This window comes from Oncorhynchus mykiss, chromosome 7 (assembly GCF_013265735.2).
Source record: "Oncorhynchus mykiss isolate Arlee chromosome 7, USDA_OmykA_1.1, whole genome shotgun sequence".
Lineage (NCBI taxonomy): Eukaryota > Metazoa > Chordata > Actinopteri > Salmoniformes > Salmonidae > Oncorhynchus > Oncorhynchus mykiss.
The window spans coordinates 13,295,960-13,317,110 of record NC_048571.1 but is presented as its reverse complement, the minus strand read 5'-3'; the positions used below and the strand labels follow the sequence as shown (position 1 = coordinate 13,317,110).

At 45.3% G+C, this 21,151-nt stretch overlaps 1 protein-coding gene across 1 annotated transcript; it reads left to right on the top strand.

Annotated features, from left to right (window-relative positions):
• Positions 1–10,074: 10,074 nt before the first annotated feature.
• On the top strand, positions 10,075–20,672 carry LOC118965253. The gene is made up of 5 exons (XM_036982629.1): positions 10,075–10,249; positions 15,696–15,983; positions 16,134–16,406; positions 16,555–16,620; positions 20,613–20,672. Exons 1-5 carry the CDS (start codon positions 10,183–10,185, stop codon positions 20,618–20,620), a joined length of 702 nt encoding a protein of 233 aa, XP_036838524.1. The 5' UTR covers positions 10,075–10,182; the 3' UTR covers positions 20,621–20,672.
• Positions 20,673–21,151: the final 479 nt, after the last annotated feature.

Sequence of the window (21,151 nt, the reverse complement as noted above, 5' to 3'; positions counted from 1 at the left end):
AACGTAGGCTCAGATGGACCGGCAGGTTCCGACAGGACAGGACAAGGTTGCAGCAAACATGACGATAGTCTGGTTCAGGCATGAACAACACAAACAAGAATCCGACAAAGACAGGAGCAGAAACAGAGAGAGATATAGAGGACTAATCAGAGGGAAAAAGGGAACAGGTGGGAAAAGGGGTGACGAGGTAGTTAGGAGGAGACAAGGCACAGCTGGGGGAAAGAGGGGGAGAAAAGGTAACCTAACAACGACCAGCAGAGGGAGACAGGGTGAAGGGAAAGGACAGAAACAAGACACAACATGACAGTACATGACAGTACCCCCCCACTCACCGAGCGCCTCCTGGCGCACTCGAGGAGGAAACCTGGCGGCAACGGAGGAAATCATCGATCAGCGCACGGTCCAGCACGTCCCGAGAGGGAACCCAACTCCTCTCCTCAGGACCGTACCCCTCCCAATCTACTAGGTACTGATGACCACGGCCCCGAGGACGCATGTCCAAAATCCTACGGACCCTGTAGATGGGTGCGCCCTCGACAAGGATGGGGGGGGGGGGGGGGGAAGACGAGCGGGGGCGCGAAGAACGGGCTTGACACAGGAGACATGGAAGACCGGGTGGACGCGACGAAGATATCGCGGAAGAAGAAGTCGAACTGCGACAGGATTAATGATCCGAGAAATACGGAACGGACCAATGAACCGCGGGGTCAACTTGCGAGAAGTGGTCTTAAGGGGAAGGTTCTGAGTGGAGAGCCAAACTCTCTGACCGCGACAATATCTAGGACTCTTAGTTCTACGCTTATTAGCAGCCCTCACAGTCTGCGCCCTATAACGGCAAAGTGCAGACCTGACCCTCTTCCAGGTGCGCTCGCAACGTTGGACAAAAGCCTGAGCGGAGGGGACGCTGGACTCGGCGAACTGAGATGAGAACAGCGGAGGCTGGTACCCGAGGCTACTCTGAAAAGGAGATAGCCCGGTCGCAGACGAAGGAAGCGAGTTGTGGGCGTATTCTGCCCAGGGGAGCTGTTCTGACCAAGACGCAGGGTTGCGAAAAGAAAGACTGCGTAAGATGCGACCAATAGTCTGATTGGCCCGTTCTGCTTGACCGTTAGACTGGGGGTGAAAGCCGGAAGAGAGACTGACGGAAGCCCCAATCAAACGGCAAAACTCCCTCCAAAATTGAGACGTGAATTGCGGACCTCTGTCCGAAACGACGTCTGACGGAAGGCCATGAATTCTGAAAACATTCTCGATGATGATTTGTGCCGTCTCTTTAGCAGAAGGAAGCTTAGCAAGGGGAATAAAATGAGCCGCCTTAGAGAACCTGTCGACAACCGTAAGAATAACAGTCTTCCCCGCTGACGAAGGCAGTCCGGTGACAAAATCTAAGGCAATGTGAGACCACGGTCGAGAGGGAATGGGAAGCGGCCTGAGACGGCCGGCAGGAGGAGAGTTACCGGACTTAGTCTGCGCGCAGACCGAACAAGCAGCCACGAAGCGACGCGTGTCATGCTCCCGGGTGGGCCACCAAAAGCGCTGGCGAATGGAAGCAAGCGTACCCCGAACGCCAGGGTGGCCGGCTAACTTGGCAGAGTGAGCCCACTGAAGAACGGCCAGACGAGTAGGAACGGGAACGAAAAGAAGGTTCCTGGGACAAGCGCGCGGCGACGGAGTTTGAGTGAGTGCTTGCTTTACCTGCCTCTCAATTCCCCAGACAGTCAACCCGACAACACGCCCCTCAGGGAGAATCCCCTCGGGGTCAGTGGAGGCTACTGAAGAACTGAAGAGACGAGATAAAGCATCAGGCTTGGTGTTCTTAGAGCCCGGACGATAAGAAATCACAAACTCGAAACGAGCGAAAAACAGCGCCCAGCGCGCCTGACGCGCATTAAGTCGTTTGGCAGAACGGATGTACTCAAGGTTCCTATGGTCAGTCCAAACGACAAAAGGAACGGTCGCCCCCTCCAACCACTGTCGCCATTCGCCTAGGGCTAAGCGGATGGCGAGCAGTTTGCGGTTTCCCACATCATAGTTACGTTCCGACGGCGACAGGCGATGAGAAAAATACGCGCAAGGGTGGACCTTGTCGTCAGAGAAGGAGCGCTGAGAAAGAATGGCTCCCACGCCCACCTCTGACGCGTCAACCTCGACAATGAACTGTCTAGAGACGTCAGGTGTAACAAGGATAGGTGCGGATGTAAAACGATTCTTGAGGAGATCAAAAGCTCCCTGGGCGGAAACGGACCACTTAAAGCACGTCTTGACAGAAGTAAGGGCTGTGAGAGGGGCTGCCACCTGACCGAAATTACGGATGAAACGACGATAGAAGTTCGCGAAGCCGAGAAAGCGCTGCAACTCGACGCGTGACTTAGGGACGGGCCAATCAATGACAGCTTGGACCTTAGCGGGATCCATTTTAATGCCTTCAGCGGAAATAACAGAACCGAGAAATGTGACGGAGGAGGCATGAAAAGAGCACTTCTCAGCCTTCACAAAAAGACAATTCTCTAAAAGGCGCTGGAGGACACGTCGAACGTGCTGAACATGAATCTGGAGTGACGGTGAAAAAATCAGGATATCGTCAAGGTAAACGAAAACAAAGATGTTCAGCATGTCTCTCAGGACATCATTGACTAATGCCTGAAAGACAGCTGGAGCGTTAGCGAGGCCGAAAGGAAGAACCCGGTATTCAAAGTGCCCTAACGGAGTGTTAAACGCCGTCTTCCACTCGTCCCCCTCCCTGATGCGCACGAGATGGTAAGCGTTACGAAGGTCCAACTTAGTGAAAAACCTGGCTCCCTGCAGGATCTTGAAGGCTGAAGACATAAGAGGAAGCGGATAACGATTCTTCACTGTTATGTCATTCAGCCCTCGATAATCTATGCAGGGGCGCAGGGACCCGTCCTTCTTCTTAACAAAAAAAAACCCCGCTCCGGCGGGAGAGGAGGAGGGGACTATGGTACCGGCGGCAAGAGCTACAGACAAATAATCTTCGAGAGCCTTACGTTCGGGAGCCGACAGAGAGTATAGTCTACCCCGGGGGGGAGTGGTTCCCGGAAGGAGATCAATACTACAATCATACGACCGGTGTGGAGGAAGAGAGGTGGCCCTGGACCGACTGAACACCGTGCGCAGATCGTGATATTCCTCCGGCACCCCTGTCAAATCACCAGGCTCCTCCTGTGAAGAAGAGACAGAGGAAACAGGAGGGATAGCAGACATTAAACATTTCACATGACAAGAGACGTTCCAGGAGAGGATAGAATTACTAGACCAATTAATGGAAGGATTATGACAAACTAGCCAGGGATGGCCCAAAACAACAGGTGTAAAAGGTGAACGAAAAATTACAAAAGAAATGGTTTCGCTATGATTACCAGAAACAGTGAGGGTTAAAGGTAGCGTCTCACGCTGAATCCTGGGGAGAGGACTACCATCCAGGGCGAACAAGGCCGTGGACTCCCTTAACTGTCTGAGAGGAATGTCATGTTCCCGAGCCCAGGTCTCGTCCATAAAACAGCCCTCCGCCCCAGAGTCTATTAAGGCACTGCAGGAAGCTGACGAACCGGTCCAGCGTAGATGGACCGACAAGGTAGTGCAGGATCTTGAAGGAGAGACAGGAGTAGTAGCGCTCACCAGTAGCCCTCCGCTTACTGATGAGCTCTGGCTTTTACTGGACATGAAGTGACAAAATGACCAGCAGAACCGCAATAGAGACAGAGGCGGTTGGTGATTCTCCGTTCCCTCTCCTTAGTCGAGATGCGGATACCTCCCAGCTGCATAGGCTCAGCACCCGAGCCGGCAGAGGAAGATGGTAGTGATGCGGAGAGGGGGGCAACGGAGAACGCGAGCTCCTTTCCACGAGCTCGGTGACGAAGATCAACCCGTCGCTCAATGCGAATAGCGAGTTCAATCAAGGAATCCACGCTGGAAGGAACCTCCCGGGAGAGAATCTCATCCTTTACCTCTGCGCGGAGACCCTCCAGAAAACGAGCGAGCAAAGCCGGCTCGTTCCAGCCACTGGAGGCAGCAAGAGTGCGAAACTCAATAGAGTAGTCTGTTATGGATCGATTACCCTGACATAGGGAAGACAGGGCCCTGGAAGCCTCCTCCCCAAAAACAGATCGATCAAAAACCTGTATCATCTCCTCCTTAAAGTCCTGATACTGGTTAGTACACTCAGCCCTTGCCTCCCAGATTGCCGTGCCCCACTCACGAGCCCGTCCAGTAAGGAGAGATATGACGTAGGCGACACGAGCAGTGCTCCTGGAGTAAGTGTTGGGCTGGAGAGAAAACACAATATCACACTGGGTGAGGAACGAGCGGCATTCAGTGGGCTCCCCAGAGTAACACGGCGGGTTATTGATTCTGGGCTCCGGAGATTCGAAAGCCCTGGAAGTGGCCGGTGGATCGAGGCGGAGATGGTGAACCTGTTCTGTGAGGTTGGAGACTTGGGTGGCCAGGGTCTCAACGGCATGTCGAGCAGCAGACAATTCCTGCTTGTGTCTGCCTAGCATCGCTCCCTGGATCTCGACGGCTGAGTGGAGAGGATCCGAAGTCGCTGGGTCCATTCTTGGTCGGATTCTTCTGTTACGGTGCGTGAATGAGGACCCAAAAGCGAATTAACGTAAACAGAGCTTCTTTAATAACAAAACAAAACGTAGGCTCAGATGGACCGGCAGGTTCCGACAGGACAGGATAAGGTTGCAGCAAACATGACGATAGTCTGGTTCAGGCATGAACAACACAAACAAGAATCCGACAAAGACAGGAGCAGAAACAGAGAGAGATATAGAGGACTAATCAGAGGGAAAAAGGGAACAGGTGGGAAAAGGGGTGACGAGGTAGTTAGGAGGAGACAAGGCACAGCTGGGGGAAAGAGGGGGAGAAAAGGTAACCTAACAACGACCAGCAGAGGGAGACAGGGTGAAGGGAAAGGACAGAAACAAGACACAACATGACAGTACATGACACACGAGACTCCCAGTTAGATAGCCAATGTTGAAGGCGAAATAGCTCCATTTATTCTTCACGTTTGGCTGAGAAATCGACCTGGAAATTACGGTCACGAAAACGCCGAAAAATATTCCAAATTAGCTCCATAATATCAACAGAAACATGGCAAACGTTGTTTATAATCAATCTTCAAGGTGTTTTTCAAATATCTATTCGATAATATATCCACCGGGACAATTGGTTTTTCAGTAGGACCGATTGGAATAATGGCTACCTCTGTATTTTACGGGAGAGTCACTCTGAGAGTCATCAGGAGACCACTTACACAATGTAGCCGCTTACGGGTATTCTTCAACATAAATAGGTAAAACTACGTCACAATGCTGTAGACACCTTAGGGAATACGTAGAAAAAGTAATCTGGTTGATAGCCCATTCACTGCTCAATAGGGACACATTGGAACGCAGAGCTTTCAAAACACGAGGCACTTCCGGATTGGATTTTTCTCAGGCTTTCGCCTGCAATATCAGTTCTGTTATACTCACAGACAATATTTTTTTTCTATCCTAAGCTGTCAATTATATGCATATTCTAGCATCTTGTCCTAACAAAATATCCCGTTTACTTTGGGTACGTTATTTTTCCAAAAATGAAAATACTGCCCCCTAGTCACAAAAGGATATTATTAATTAAAATGTGATAGTACAAACTGGCCATGACTGACCCAGCAGACCCGGCCAGCTGCACAATGCCATCTCCTCCCAAGGAGCCACCATCGGTAGGCACGAGGAATTGCTTGGTGGCATCATGGAGGGGTCCAAATGTTGGCTGAACGCCATGACCAGGCATTGGACATTTTGCTGGAGCAATTCCGCGAGTTGTCTGTGAGGCAGCCTACCACTGTGGTAACCCCACAGCCCCTCAGTAACTCAGCTGTTAGTAGCGCCGTCTCATTGGTCACTCCACCTCCTTGGGAGCCCAGCTTACCTACCCCGGAATGCTTTAATGGAGAGCCGAGCACCTGTTGGGGGTTTCTAGCTCAGTATGCCCTCATCTTTGAACTTCAGCCCTCTTCCTCCCCCTCGGATCGCTCCAAGATAGCCTACCTCATCACGCTTATGTCCGGGAGGTTTCTCACCTGGGCTACTGCTGTATGGGAACAACAGCCGGCCATATGCGTTAGTCTGGAGGGGTTCGTGGGAGAGGTGAAGAAGGTTTTTGATGCCCCGTTCTCCAGGAGAGAAGCGGCCCAGAAGCTAATCCAGCTTCGGCAGGACTCCCGAAATGTGGCAGACTATGCGGTGGATTTCTGCACGTTGGCAGCGGAGAATGCTTGGAACCAAGAAGCACTGTTTGATATGTTCCTGCACTGCATCTCAGAGGAGGTCAAAGATGAGCTTGCTGCTCAGGAGTTACCAACGGATCTCAATTCCCTCATTGCATTGACCATCTGTATCGATGGGCGATTACGGGAACGACGGAGGGAGAGGAAATTCGATTTCGCTCGCAAGACCAGGGATTCCACATTGCCTCCGAGTCATCCCGGAAGTCCCCGACGGTCCCTTTGCTGAGAGAACCCACGGCTTCCCGACCTCCACCGAGAGTTGCCGCTTCCCGAGCCTATGTGACTAGGCAGAGCTGGGCTGTCACTAGCAGAATGGCAATACAGGACCAACACGAAGGGTTGTCTGTATTGTGGGACTCTTGGTCATTTTGAGTCCTCTTGTCCTTTAAAAGACCAGGCTCACCAGTAGGAGCGAGAACTCTGGTGGGCCATGTGGAGAACTTTTCTGCTTCCCTTGCTCACACCCATTTTCATGCCATTCTGCTGTGGAGAAACCAGTCTAAATCTCTTTGTGTCCTCATTGACTCTGGGGCTGATGAGAGCTTTTTAGATGCGACCCTGGCTTCCGAGCTGAACATCCCCACTCAGCCCCTCTCCATTCCCATGGATGTTAGAGCACTGGACGAGCGCTCTATAGGCCGGGTCACTCATAATACCACTCCCATCAACCTACTGGTGTCAGGGAATCACAGAGAGACTATTACATTTCTGCTCATCAAGTCTCCTCAGATTCCCATGATTTTTGGATTCTCCTGGCTCCAGCAATACAATCCCTTCATCAACTAGTCTACTGGTGCCATCATGGGCTGGAGTCCATTCTGCCACGCCCATTGTCTGAAGTCAGTGCAACCTGCCCTGGAACATCATCTTGAAGGCTCGGAAGGTGCCTCGGACCCCTCTGCTATCCTCGCGGACCTCCGGGAGGTGCTCAGCAAGGCCCAGGCCACTTTGCTTCCGCCTCACCGCCCCTATGACTGCGGGATTGACCTTCTCCCTAGCATCAAGCCTCCCCGGGGATGCCTGTACTCTCTGTCGGGACCAGAGACCAAGGCGATGGAGACCTACATTGGGGACTCCCTAGCTACAGGATTTATCCGTCCCTCTTCCTCTCCCGCCAGCACAGGGTTATTCTTCATGGAGAAAAAGGACAAGACCCTGCGCCCGTGCATTGACTACCGGGAACTCAATGACATACTGTTAAGAACCACCCCTTTCTGGGTTACATCATCTCTGCTGGGAGTGTCCAGATGTATCCTGGGAAGGTGAGAGCGGTGGTGGATTGGCCTCAGCCTACGTCCAGAGTGCAGCTACAATGTTTCCTGGGGCAAACCAACTTTATTGCCGTTTAATCCGGGTTTACAGCACCCTGGCTTCCCCCCATCTGCACTCACCTCTACCAAGGTTCCGTTCACATGGTCCTCTGCCGCTGACCGGGTGTTCCGGGACCTCAAACACCACTTCACCACAGCCCCTATCTTGGTTCATTCTGACCCTTCTCGTCAGTTTGTGGTGGAGGCCGATGCTTCGGATGTTGGAGTGGGGGCTGTCCTGTCCCAATGTTCTGCCATGGACCTTAAGCTGCATCCCTGCGCCTTCTTCTCCCACCGCTTCAACGCACAGAGCGGAACTACGATGTGGGGAATTGGGAGTTTCTCACGGTGAAGAATGTATTGGAGGAATGGAGGCACTGGCTGGAAGGGGCGGAACATCCGTTCATTCTGTGGACCGACCACAAAAACATGGTGTATCTCCGCACGACCAAGTGCCTCAACTCCAGGCAAGCGAGGTGGGCCCTGCTGTATACCCGGTTCAACTTTTCCCTCTTTTACCAGCCGGGGTCCAAAAATGTCAAGCCGGATGCCCTGTCTCGCCGCTATAGCCCCATGGTTACCACCCTGGAGCCCGAGACCATCCCTCCCCCCTCGTGCATGGCACTCAGCTGGGGTATAGGGAAACATGCCTTTTTGCCACAACTTTGAAAGTATGCTTGGTGTCATTGTCCATTTGGAAGATCCATTTCCAACCAAGATTTAACTTCCTTACTGATGTCTTGAGATGTTGCTTCAATGTATCCACATAATTTTAATTCCTCATGAAGCCATCTACTTTGTGAAGTGCACCAGTCCCTCCTGCAGCAAAGCACCCCCACAACATAATGCTGCCACCCCCATGCTTCACAGTTGGGATGGTGCTTTTCGACTTGCAAGCCTCCCCCTTTTTCCTCCAAACATAACGATGGTCATTATGGCCAAACCATTCTATTTTTGTTTCATCAGACCAGAGGACATTTCTCCAAAAAGTACTATCTTTGTCCACAGTGTTCCTATCATCTGGTTTAAACAGTTCTGCAAAAAAATCACTTACAGAATGAATTAAACATGATTTTGGCCTTGTTTTTGGAAAAGTGTTTATTTCTGTATTTCTTGGTTGTAATTTGCTGAATATTGTCCAGTGTTCCTATCATCTAGTTTAAACAGTTCTGTAAAACATTTCACTTACAGAGTGCATCAATCATGATTTAGACCTTGTTTATGGAAAAGTGTTTATTTCTGTATTTCTTGTTTGCAACTTGCTGAAAATTGTCTACAGTGTTCCTATCATCGAGTTTAAACAAACTAACAAAACAACAAAACGAACGTGACGCTATGATACACCGAGTGCTGACATGCAACTACACATAGACAATAACCCACAAAACCAAAATGGAAAATGTCAACCTGGTTATTAGCATCCCCAATCAGAGACAACGATAAACAGCTGCCTCTGATTGGGAACCAATTCAGGCCACCATAGACCTACATATACCCAGACATAGTAAAACGCCATAGATTTACAAAAGCCCTAGACAGGGAAAAACACCTTAGACAATACAAAACTTAACAACGCACCCTTGTCACACCCTGACCTAACCAAAATAATAAAGAAAACAAAGATAACTAAGGTCAGGGCGTGACAGTCATACACAACGTAGATGTCCTAACCGACTTGCCAAAACTATAGTTTGTTTACAATACATTTGTGAAGCGGTTGAAAAACGAGTTTTAATGACTCCAACCTAAGTGTATGTAAACTTCCGACCTCAACTGTAGCTGTGTGCGACAACAAGGCAGTTGTTCCTGAGAAATGGCGCCCAATCTACTTCACTAATTGCACAATGAATGGAAATGTGAAATTCAATGTGTATCACAAATAAATAGCTGTAGATGCTGTGACCATCCGAAGAAAATGTCATTGTGGTTTCTATTCTGATCTGCAGAACCAATGTCTTTGCTGCAATGTTTCAGCACTGTTTTCAGTACCATGGACAGCGCCCCTAGAAACCAAGGTTCGGGAACTATCTACCAGCACTTGGGTAGTTTTTCTTTACATGGCAGTCAATACGAAAATAACTAACGACCAGAGAACGCCTGAAATGTCACCTGACAACCAGTGTTAGTGAATGTAGCATCATGTTTTGTCAGAAAATTGATTGTTTGTGAAATAATCTTGATTTTTAATGCTGGTAACCCGTTGTATAAAGGTAAAAATACACTCGAGGCCATGTGTTATGACATTTTTATCATCATAGCCACGAAGCGAAACCTCTCAAGTATTATTGCTTAAATAGCATATATAAATAGCATATACACATAATGCAATGTGTTGGTATACAGTGTGATTGTATTGCAGCTATGAAACATTATTTACAAGTCAAATGGAACGTTGTTTTATTTCCACGAAGAGGTCTTGAATAGTGAGGAACTAAACCACATTTTAGTTTCACTTTCACAGCCTCGGGAAAAGAAGATCAGAAGCAGCCTAGATTAAGCACACAGTGTTTTAGCACATCTCTTTTGAATGTACTGTTATTTATTATCCTTACAAATAACAGTCTAGCAGATATGCCCGAACTACGGCTCATCAGATTGTGTTTATGGCTTTGTCTGGCGCGAATGGTGGTCTCCGGAGGTAAGTTGAACCGACTGGCAGGGGCGAATGTAGCATTTTGGCCTACCTAATATGTGTTACACTACTTGTTTGCTATTGTGTGCTAATTGTATAGTCTAGCCTACAACATCATATCCTAATCTTTGATTATCATGAACAATAGGTATATGTAAGATAATGTCGTTTATGAACACTACGTGGGCTGCAACTTCAAGTTAGAAGCGCAGCCACCGAGAGGGATTCATATCACTGAAAAAATTATATTTGTAACGAAATTATGGATGGACAATAGTCTAAACACGGTCTTCATATTGATTTTCAACATGGAAAGTCAGAATGGTTTTAAACAACGTCTATACGGGTTTCGATTAGAAATAAGGACCGCACCCTTCTTGTTCAGTGATGACTTTTTTTTTGGGGGGGGGGGGTATGGCTGACTTGCTTAAAAAATGTGGTTTCTAATGACAATTGAGATGTACAAACTATGGCATAAGGGGACAACAAGCAGATAAGAGGCAATCCGTAATTTTGATTAAGACATTCATGAAGGAGCTAGGATGGAAGTTGTCAATATAACTATTTGTTTAGCACTTTTGAAATGTACAGTGACAGAATTCAGAACATGGGCTGTTCTTACAGTGTTTTCCCTGTACACCAAGTCAGAACCGTAGGATAAATTAAGGGGGCATATAAGCAGACAATGAAAGCTCTTACATTATTCAATGATTACTTTTCTTTAAACAGGTTATAGGCTACATGTGCACCACCAAGTCAGAACAGTCAGAACAAATAGCGACCGTGAAGCTATAAATGAGACCTGTGCTGACACAAGCCACTAACATAGACAATCACCCACAAACAAACAGTGAAACCCAGGCTACCTAAGTATGATTCTCAATCAGAGAGAACTAATGACACATGCCTCTGATTGAGAACCATACTAGGCCAAAACATAGAAATCCCAAAATCATAGAAAAACAAACATAGACTGCCCACCCCAACTCACGCCCTGACCATACTAAATAATGACAAAAACAACAGAAATAAATGTCAGAACGTGACACACAGTCTCCCACGAATTCCTGCACATTCCTTTGTACATTGTGTGAATTGTTTGCCCTTCGAATGTTTATTTGTATCAATTCCCCATTACAGATGTAACCAGTAGCCATAGTAAATGTACCGTTAATCCCCATCATTTGGTTACATTAATACCTCTTAATGGATGCATTACAGTAATTTACCGTTCTTATTCTCTGAGTGGAAACCTATGCAGAGTTCACAACTTGCTACACTTGTGAGAAATAAGCTTTAGTCTGTTTCATAACCATCAATTTAGAGTTTTGTAATTTTTTTCATTGTCTTTTGAATTGAGTGCCCCATGTGGCTCCGGAGTGGCGCAGCTGTCTAAGGCACTGCATCTCAGCGCCAGAGGTGTCACTGTAGTCCCTGATCCGAATCCAGGCTGCATCACAACCGGCGTTGCTTGGGTGTCCCATAGGTCGGCGCACAATTGGTCCAGCGTCGTCCAGGTTTGGCTGGGATAGGCCATCAACATAAATAAGAATTTGTTCTTAACTGACTTGCCTAGTTACATAAAGATTGCATTGAGCATGTGTGAGGTTTCTCTGTACCGATAATGTTGAGGGAGCATGCGCGCCTGAGCATACCAACCTCCTGAGTTGATACAATGTTGCACTTTACTAAGGATAGCTCAAGTCATGATATAAAGGGAGGCGGAGTTGAGAGATGAATGCAATTGAAAGAACCTGCATTTTCATCAGGATATTTTCCACTGTTTTAGGTCTATGTATTTTACTAAGTTGATGATGGATTGGTCTATAGGCTATTTCTGAGTTCCATGCGCGGATTTCTTTAGCCACTAGTGGATCAATGTGTCCATATGGCAAAGGCTGGTGCTCTTGCATTTATTTGAATTTTTACTTTTTGATTTTATAATTTCAATTCAGATTTTTATGATTAGCTAAGAAGGTAATAACGTTACTAAGTGTATGTTGTGTAGTAAGCTATTAGTAGCCCATGTGCATCACGCTAATAATTTGGTCCCTTTTCCCCTCTTAATTTCCTCTACTGTTCGGACTTGGTGGTGCACATGTAGCCTATAGCCTGTTTTAGAGAAATGTAATCATCAAATTTTGTAAGAGCTTTCATTGTCTGCTCATTTGCCCCCATTATTTATCCTACGTTCTGACTTGGTGTACAGGGACAATACTGTAAGAACGGCCCATGTTCTGAATTCTGTCGTTGTACATTTCAAAAGTGCTGAACAAATAGTTATATTGACAACGTTAGTCCTAACTCGCTCATTAATGTCTAAATCAAAATTACGGATTGCCTCTTATCCGCTCGTTGTTCCCTTATGCCATAGTTTGTATATCTCAATTATCATTAGAAACCATATTTGTTTAAACAAGTCAGCCATATAAGCTATGTTTTTTTAAAGAGGCAGTAAATGAGGTTGAATGAACTGTTTTGCTGCCGGACAAGGCTCCGCTGATAGCCAGGTGGTAAGATGTTGGGACTGCTTCATGTTTTTAGCCTTTTTTTAACTTGGCAAGTCAGTGTCATGTCTTTGGCTATGCCGGATGAATTGATATGACATGCTATTCTATAAAATAATTTCTCCATAATTAATGTCACCTGATTGAGCTAATCATGTAAATGTAATTAACTAGAGAGTCGGGCTCCACTAAATAATATTTATGGAGCTGTTATCTTCCGAATAAACTCTTAAAGACCTAGTAATATTTTACATCAATAGCAGTCAATATCAATCGCCATCTTACTTCATCTGAAAGTTGTAAATTCTTAGTTATCTGCACGAACCCTGGCTAACAATTTGAAAAAAAAAATTGGGTTTCCACAGAATTACACAATTAATCATAACTTGATTACAAATTACGTCATAAAGGACAACGTCCTTAGCGGGCGGAACAGATATGACGGCTTGTTACACAAAGGAAAAGAGCTGGGTTTGTGTGAAAGAGCGGGAAGACTGAGGGACACAGGGAGAAGCTGTGCTATCGTAAATACAGTATCTTATGCATTCTAAATTACCGCACATTTGGAAAAGGAAAATGCAATAAATATTTACTCTGAGCTGCGCTTCAGTGGTAGATGGAAGGCCGTGTTGCCCAACCGAGTCCTTTGAAGAATGTCTCATGTTGTCAATTGGATATGTTGTAGTAACATCGTTGTGTGGTGGATGGGATACTCTGTCTGTTCCTTCCTAACCTACTTTTGCAGCTGCGGTCGCTAACTCAACGGCTAGGAGGTATCACTTCTGTCGTGAATAAGAGTTCAAAGTTCATACCATTCGCAACCAAAGCTCACGCTTCGTTCTGTAGTTATTTATTGAACCATTCTGACATAGGACCGTCGTCCTACCTCCCCGGACCAGGAAGTTATGTTGTCATCAAGGGCTCAAGGGAGAAAAGGGGTGTGTTTCATAGTTTACAACCTCTGTCTCTTGACGTGGGCGGGCCACTGAGTGAGCAGCCCTATCTTATGAAAACCCACATCTCACATTTTAGAAGCTAAAATCACATTTCATCCCCTCACAAATAATTTCATATTCAAACATTTAAATTGAACAACAATTCCATGTGAATCCGATAACTCTGTAGAGTTTATGTCATCTTATCATTGATGAGAATGTCTCAGATGACAACCGAACTGACATCATATTCATTAAGTACCACCACATTGGTTGGATTACCAGAATATAGTAATTTATATATATATAATTTCCCCCCACCTACTGATGTTCCCAGAATTTTTTATTTTATTTAACCAGGCAATTCTTATTTTCAATGACGGCCTAGGAACAGTGGGTTCAGGGGCAGAACGACAGATTTGTCAGCTCGGGGGTTTGAACTCCAGTTACTAGTCCAACGCTCTAACCACTAGGCTACCCTGCCGCCCCAAATCTCTATGTTAACCAAGGGTTTTGCAAATGTACCCTCAGTAGGGTAGAGAGAGGAAAAAGGGGGGAAGAGGTATTTATAACTGTCATAAACCTACCCCCCAGGCCAACGTCATGACATCAGTATAGAAGACATTCTTATTTACAATGACCCCAGACAACACCGGTCCAATTGTGCATCACCCTATGGGACTCTCAATCCCAGCTGAATGTGATAAACCTGGATTTGAACCAGGGACTGTAGTGACACCTCTTGTGCCTTAGACCACTGCACCACTCAGGGGACCTAACAGTTGGTGGCCCCTGTTTGTCACCGTTATTGTGCAATTAATGCAATTAATGTATTGTTTAGTCACAGTGCACCTGCCAAGATGCCTAACGTAGGCATTTTGCTATTCAACGCAGTAGAGTTGAAAATATGCTGGAAACACACAGAACTTTAGATTTTTATTCAGTAAATGAAAACTGAAACAAAAAAGTAGAATTTGTGTGCACTATGTCCTCACACACTGATTTGTATCTGCAACAAGTACATTAAGTGGAAACACCACTGGTTGGAAAATGCGCACATTTTCTTGATGTGGATTTTAGAATATTCTCATAAAAATCTGCCGCCAATTGGCTGGAAACGTAGCTACTAACTAGGTTTCCATCCAACCTTTTTTATGAGAGTAAAGTACATGTCAGATAAAAAAAATGTCATGACCGGCCTGATGGAAACAGAACATTTTTCGGGAAACTTTCCAAATGTCGACAAAACAAAATATTCTAGACAAGGTGGGATCTTTTTGTGTAAAATGAATTATGTGAGAAATGGGGTGTGAATATGCTTTTATGCGCAAATATTGATATAATAACCATCATATTGAAGTAAACATGGAGTCACGCGATAACGTGTTGTGTGGTCCTCCCACTACGACTGCAGTTTATTAGGCTACAGATTTGAAAAATTATGATTAACTTCACAGGGTGGTGAAAGTGCAAAGTGATGAATTTGATGCTCCTTTCAAATAAATATCGAGGGTCTTATTCTGGTGACATGATCATCAATGTTTTGCAGCCTTTTGACAAATACAAATAATATCGCTCTTATCCATAATAATCTCATAATGTAGATAGCCTAACCCCACTTAGTTTGATGGAAACATCTCTCTGGAGGGAAAATGTGCATATTGTTTTATGCAGATTTTACAATGTTCACATGAAACTCTGTCGCGGATTAGATGGAAACCTAGCTAGTGATATAATAGGGGACAGGGTGTAGACAAAGACTTTAATATGTGGTGTAGTCTAGATACATTTCTGCTCCAGTAGTGGTGATGGGGAAAATACTAGTCAAAGTGGTCAGACTACATAGACCAGATACACCCAGCAAGCAGAATTCTAGACATAAAAAGTAAAGGTTAATAATAATGTCTCTTTCAATGCCAATAGGGTTAGGACTACATATTTATACCCTCACCATAATGTGTTACCCTGGATACATTGATACTCTGATACATGTATGAAATGCTTTTCTAGAAGCCCTTAATCTTAAAGTGGGAGGTGAGCTCCTGTTGACGCCGGACAAGTCCACAGTGCCTGACTTCATCACAAGCATCCTATGGAAGCATGGGAAGAACAAGGTGGCAGAGTGGGACAAGGATTTTGGTGGTCTGGACGTCTATGCTGCCTTCAAAGGCCGCACAACCCTGGACCAGACTACTGGAGAGCTGAGAATCAGTGGATTGATGAAAACAGACAGTGGAGTTTATTCTGTGGAGTTCAACAGCAAACTGCTTGACAAGACATATATACTGTCTGTTATCAGTAAGTGTTTCAGTGTGTGTGTGTGTGTGTGTGTGTGTGTGTGTGTGTGTGTGTGTGTGTGTGTGTGTGTGGTCATGTAGAAACAGCAGGTTGTGCAGTGCCTCACAAGCATTTCCCCAAATTATTCCTGTTTCTTTCCTCTATTTACAGATGCAGTACCCAAACCCACAATCACTTCTTCCTGTAACGCCAACCAAACCTCCTGCACTCTGACCTGTGAAGGTGACACCACTGATGCTGAACCCGTCACCTACAGATGGAAAGTGGCAGAGGGGGCGTGGGAAGTCGGAGTAAAACAGTTTAATGTCTTTAAGAGCGACACTGGCCAATCAACCAACAGTTACAAGTACATCTGCAAGCTGAATAATGCTGTTAGTGGGGAAGGGAAAGTCAGTGAGCCAGTAGGAGAGGTGTTTGGTCCAGGTGAGTGGACACTCATAAGTGTGTTACAGTCTTATGTATTGATATGCCAGTAACACTGCTAGTGTTGTAGGACATTTTGAGTGCTGCACTATGTGGAATACCTGATCAACTCCTGTCAAAGTATCAATAAAACATGTTTTCATTTCAGAGCCTTCCAATACCAGTACTATTGTTGTTGGTGTTGTCATATTAGCGCTTGCTGCTGTCATAACAGGTAAGAACAGCACATCTATAGTAACAGAGCACTGCACATGTACATAGTTCTGAAGCACAGATTGACATAACAGCAGAAACAACAGGGAGCTATACCCCCTGAAGGGGGTATCTGTTCTACCTGTATTTACAGTAGTGTTCAGGCTACTGTTACAGTCAAGACAAGGGGTTAGATGCACCACCTGCCGTAGGTCACAGTCTTCATAATGTGTCACAAGGAGGCATCAATTTGGACCGTGCCCAGTATGGAATAACCTAATCGGATTCCTTACACTCGTTCTTCCAATGACCGATAGCCACACATCTAAAACAGGGAGCTATCCCCGGGTGCCTTAGCACAGGTTCGCTACCCTTTCCTCTCTGTTTCTTTGTCCTACCTTGGCCATTGAGACCACTGTTAGTGACTTCCACTGTGGCAGCGTTAACCACTTGTACATCTACGGAGTAAACTGAATTAGCTTCCACTCTCAATGCTGCTTGTACTATTAAATCCCAATGAGAATGCTTGTCCACTACCCCCTCTTTATTTGATTGGATTTTTCCATTCGCAGGGAAATGCTGACTAATTTTAACAATTTTGCACAATTTTTCCGATATTCGAGAATTGGTAGAATGCCTGTGCTCCTCTTTCAACACCTCTATGGCTTTATTAAACTTCTCTTCCTCTAGCCCCACTTTACAGTTAGAATTGGGGCCGTCTGTCGCCATTTCAATAGTTATTATTCTGAAATCTTTCCTGATGGTGTCCAGGGTGTGTAGATCTTCTTCACTCCCGGCTCTAATACACGCCTTTTATTAACTATTTTCCAAGGTAGCGCTAACCACTTCCCCGGAGTATAGTTATGGTATTTGTGCCTATTAATTGGTAATGGTACTTAATACCTTGTATTTGAACCAATCCAATAGCGTCTGCAAATGTATTACTGGAGAATACGGGTGACCTTATGTCTTATTCCAGTGTTACGCCTCAAATATCACTGTTGTTGATAACACACATTACCAAAATCATTCACAGTTGTCTTCCTATTGCCACATACTCTGTCACGGTTCCCCCTCCCAATAGGGCATAAACCAACCTCTTTCCTTATTGCTACTGCTAATACACACAAATCAGACAGTATTCGAATATCTTATTGCTTTTCTTTCAACCATGAATGTGGCTTTCTTTCAGAAATGATAGGAAACCTTCTTATCACCATCCACATTCCCTCCTGTTGTCCTTCTCCATGGACTACTTCTCTACAATCTGCCGTACTAGTACACAAGCGTGACAATTTATCCATACACACACACTTCGGCCACCGCGGCTGGGCTTTCACCTTCCCTTTATGGGTCTAGTAGGGAACCAACCCCACTTGGGATTTACCCCCTAGGACTTACCCTCTGCAGGTACCAGCCTGCTTGGGCTTACCTTCTGACAATTACCCTATACTTTATGGGTCTAGTAGGGAACCAACCCCACTCGGGACTTACCCCCTAGGACTTACCCTCTGCAGGTACCAGCCTGCTCGGGCTTACCTTCTGACAATTACCCTATACTTTATGGTCCTGGCAGGAACCAACCCACTTGGGATTTACCCCCTAGGACTTACCCTATGCAGGTACCAGCCTGCTCGGGCTTACCTTCTGGGACTTACCATATACCATGAATCTACAACTGGTGGTAATACAATGGGACTACTGAATAAGCTCAGGCTTTCTAGGTCCGTATCCTATAATTGGTTCAGCCTACGACTCTCATCTTCCCAACATGTCAGAATGAGTGGTAACAGGTGTAGGAACTGTGCCTACCTTATTTTTGGTGCTGGCTCCTGTTTCACTGATTCGGAATCTCTAGTTCGACTGTAATTCGTGGTGAACCCTGCTTGTAGCGCCAACTGTTAGGTTCTAAATAAACAGAGTAATAAACTCACGGATGCTTAATAAAGCTCAAACCAAGTTTATTCACCCACTGGGTCATACAGCTGCATAAGACAAAGACATGGTTCCACCAGTGGTAGTATATACAGTGGGGCAAAAAAGTATTTAGTCAGCCAAATACTTGTGCAAGTTCTCCCACTTAAAAAGATGAGAGAGGCCTGTAATTTTCATCATAGGTACACTTCAACTATGACAGACAAAATGAGAAAAAAAATCCAGAAAATCACATTGTAGGATTTTTAATGAATTTATTTGCAAATTATGGTGGAAAATAAGTATTTGGTCAATAACAAAAGTTTATCTCAATACTTTGTTATATACCCTTTGTTGGCAATGACAGAGGTCAAAGGTTTTCTGTAAGTCTTCACAAGGTTTTCACACACTGTTGCTGGTATTTTGGCCCATTCCTCTTTGCAGATCTCCTCTAGAGCAGTGATGTTTTGGGGCTGTTGCTGGGCAACACAGACTTTCAACTCCCTCCAAAGATTTTCTATGGGGGTGAGATCTGGAGACTGGCTAGGCCACTCCAGGACCTTGACATGCTTCTTACGAAGCCACTACTTCGTTGCCCGGGCGGTGTGTTTGGGATCATTGTCATGCTGAAAGACCCAGCCACGTTTCATCTTCAATGCCCTTGCTGATGGAAGGAGGTTTTCACTCAAAATCCCACGATACATGGCCCCATTCATTCTTTCCTTTACACGGATCAGTCGTCCTGGTCCCTTTGCAGAAAAAAGAGCCCCAAAGCATGATGTTTCTACCCCCATGCTTCACAGTAGGTATGGTGTTCTTTGGATGCAACTCAGCATTCTTTGTCCTCCAAACACGACGAGTTGAGTTTTTACTAAAAAGTTATATTTTGGTTTCATCTGACCATATGACATTCTCCCAATCTTCTTCTGGATCACCCAAATGCTCTCGAGCAAACTTCAGACGGGCTTAAGTATTGTCTTAAGCAGGGGGACACGTCTGGCACTGCAGGATTTGAGTCCCTGGCGGCGTAGTGTGTTACTGATTGTAGGCTTTGTTACTTTGGTCCCAGCTCTCTGCAGGTCATTCACTAGGTCCCCCTTTGTGGTTCTGGGATTTTTGCTCACCGTTCTTGTGATCATTTTGACCCCACGGGGTGAGATCTTGCGTGGGGCCCCAGATCGAGGGGGATTATCAGGGGTCTTGTATGTCTTCCATTTCCTAATAATTGCTCCCACAGTTGATTTCTTCAAACCAAGCTGCTTACCTATTGCAGATTCAGTCTTTCGTAGTGGAGTTTAGAGTGTGACTGTTTGAGGTTGTGGACAGGTGTCTTTTATACTGATAACAAGTTCAAACAGGTGCCATTAATACAGGTAACGACTGGAGGACAGAGGAGCCTCTTAAAGAAGAAGTTACAGGTCTGTGAGAGCCAGAAATCTTGCTTGTTTGTAGGTGACCAAATACTTATTTTCCACCATAATTTGCAAATAACTTCATTAAAAATCCTACAAAGTTATTTTCTGGATTTTTTTTCTCATTTTGTATGTCATAGTTGAAGTGTACCTATGATGAAAATTACAGGCCTCTCTCATCTTTTTAAGTTGGAGAACTTGCACAATTGGTGGCTGACTAAATACTTTTTTGCCCCACTGTATACCCCATTTTGGGTGACGTCCTTCTTCCCTCTAAACATTACATCTTTATTGCTAGGCAGGATAGTAAGTGATGTGGCCATAAACTGTTCCTTCTCCCTTAATGTGACCTGACATATCATCGGCCCCCTTCCTCACTAAACCACATCTCTCCATCTTTATCAGTGCCTGCCACATGTGATTGCCCTTCCTTTACTCAATACATTCCAAGCTTAATTGCCTCCACCATATACATTCCTCCTACAGATAACCATTAACTTCCTGTGTAGACCCTAGACTATGGCACTCAATATTCCAATAGGATACCTGATAATTAACAATATCTCAAGTTTAGAACTCATCAGAATTCAAGGCACACTTAACCAGCATGGGTACCACAACATTCTGAAGCGATACGCCAACACATCTGGTTTGCTCTTAGTGGTACTATCATTTTGTAATTCAACAGGACAATAATCCGACACACCTCCAGGCTGTTTATGGGCTATTTTACCAAGAAGGAGAGTGATGGACTGCTGCATCACATGACCTGGCCTCCACAATCACCCGAACTCAACCCAATTTAGATTGTTTGGGATGAGTTGGACTGCAAGGTAAAGGAAAAGCAGCCAACAAGTGCTCAGCATATGTGGGAACTCCTTCAACACTGTTGGAAAATAAATTCATGTGAAGCTGGTTGAGAGAATGCCAAGATTGTGCAATGCTGTCATCAAGGCAAAGGGTGTCTGTCAACTTGAAGAATCTCAAATATAAAACATGTGTTATTTTGTTATTTCATAGTTTTGATGTCTTCACTATTATTCTACAATGTAGAAAATAGTAAAAAATAAAGAAAAACCCTTGAATGAGTAGGTGTTCTAAAACTTTTGAGCGGTAGTGTATATTTACAAAAATATATATATATAGGGGATATGTTAATTATGTAGACAATTACATTGATTGATGCTACAATCTATCGGCAATATTAAAGCTGATCTACCCCCTAAA

Coding starts and splice junctions, on each gene's coding strand:
- LOC118965253 (XM_036982629.1), top strand. CDS start 10,183: ATGCCCGAACTACGGCTCATCAGATTGTGTTTATGGCTTTGTCTGGCG. Junction 10,250..15,695: donor GCGAATGGTGGTCTCCGGAG/GTAAGTTGAACC, acceptor ATGCTTTTCTAG/AAGCCCTTAATCTTAAAGTG. Junction 16,407..16,554: donor AGGAGAGGTGTTTGGTCCAG/GTGAGTGGACAC, acceptor TTTTCATTTCAG/AGCCTTCCAATACCAGTACT.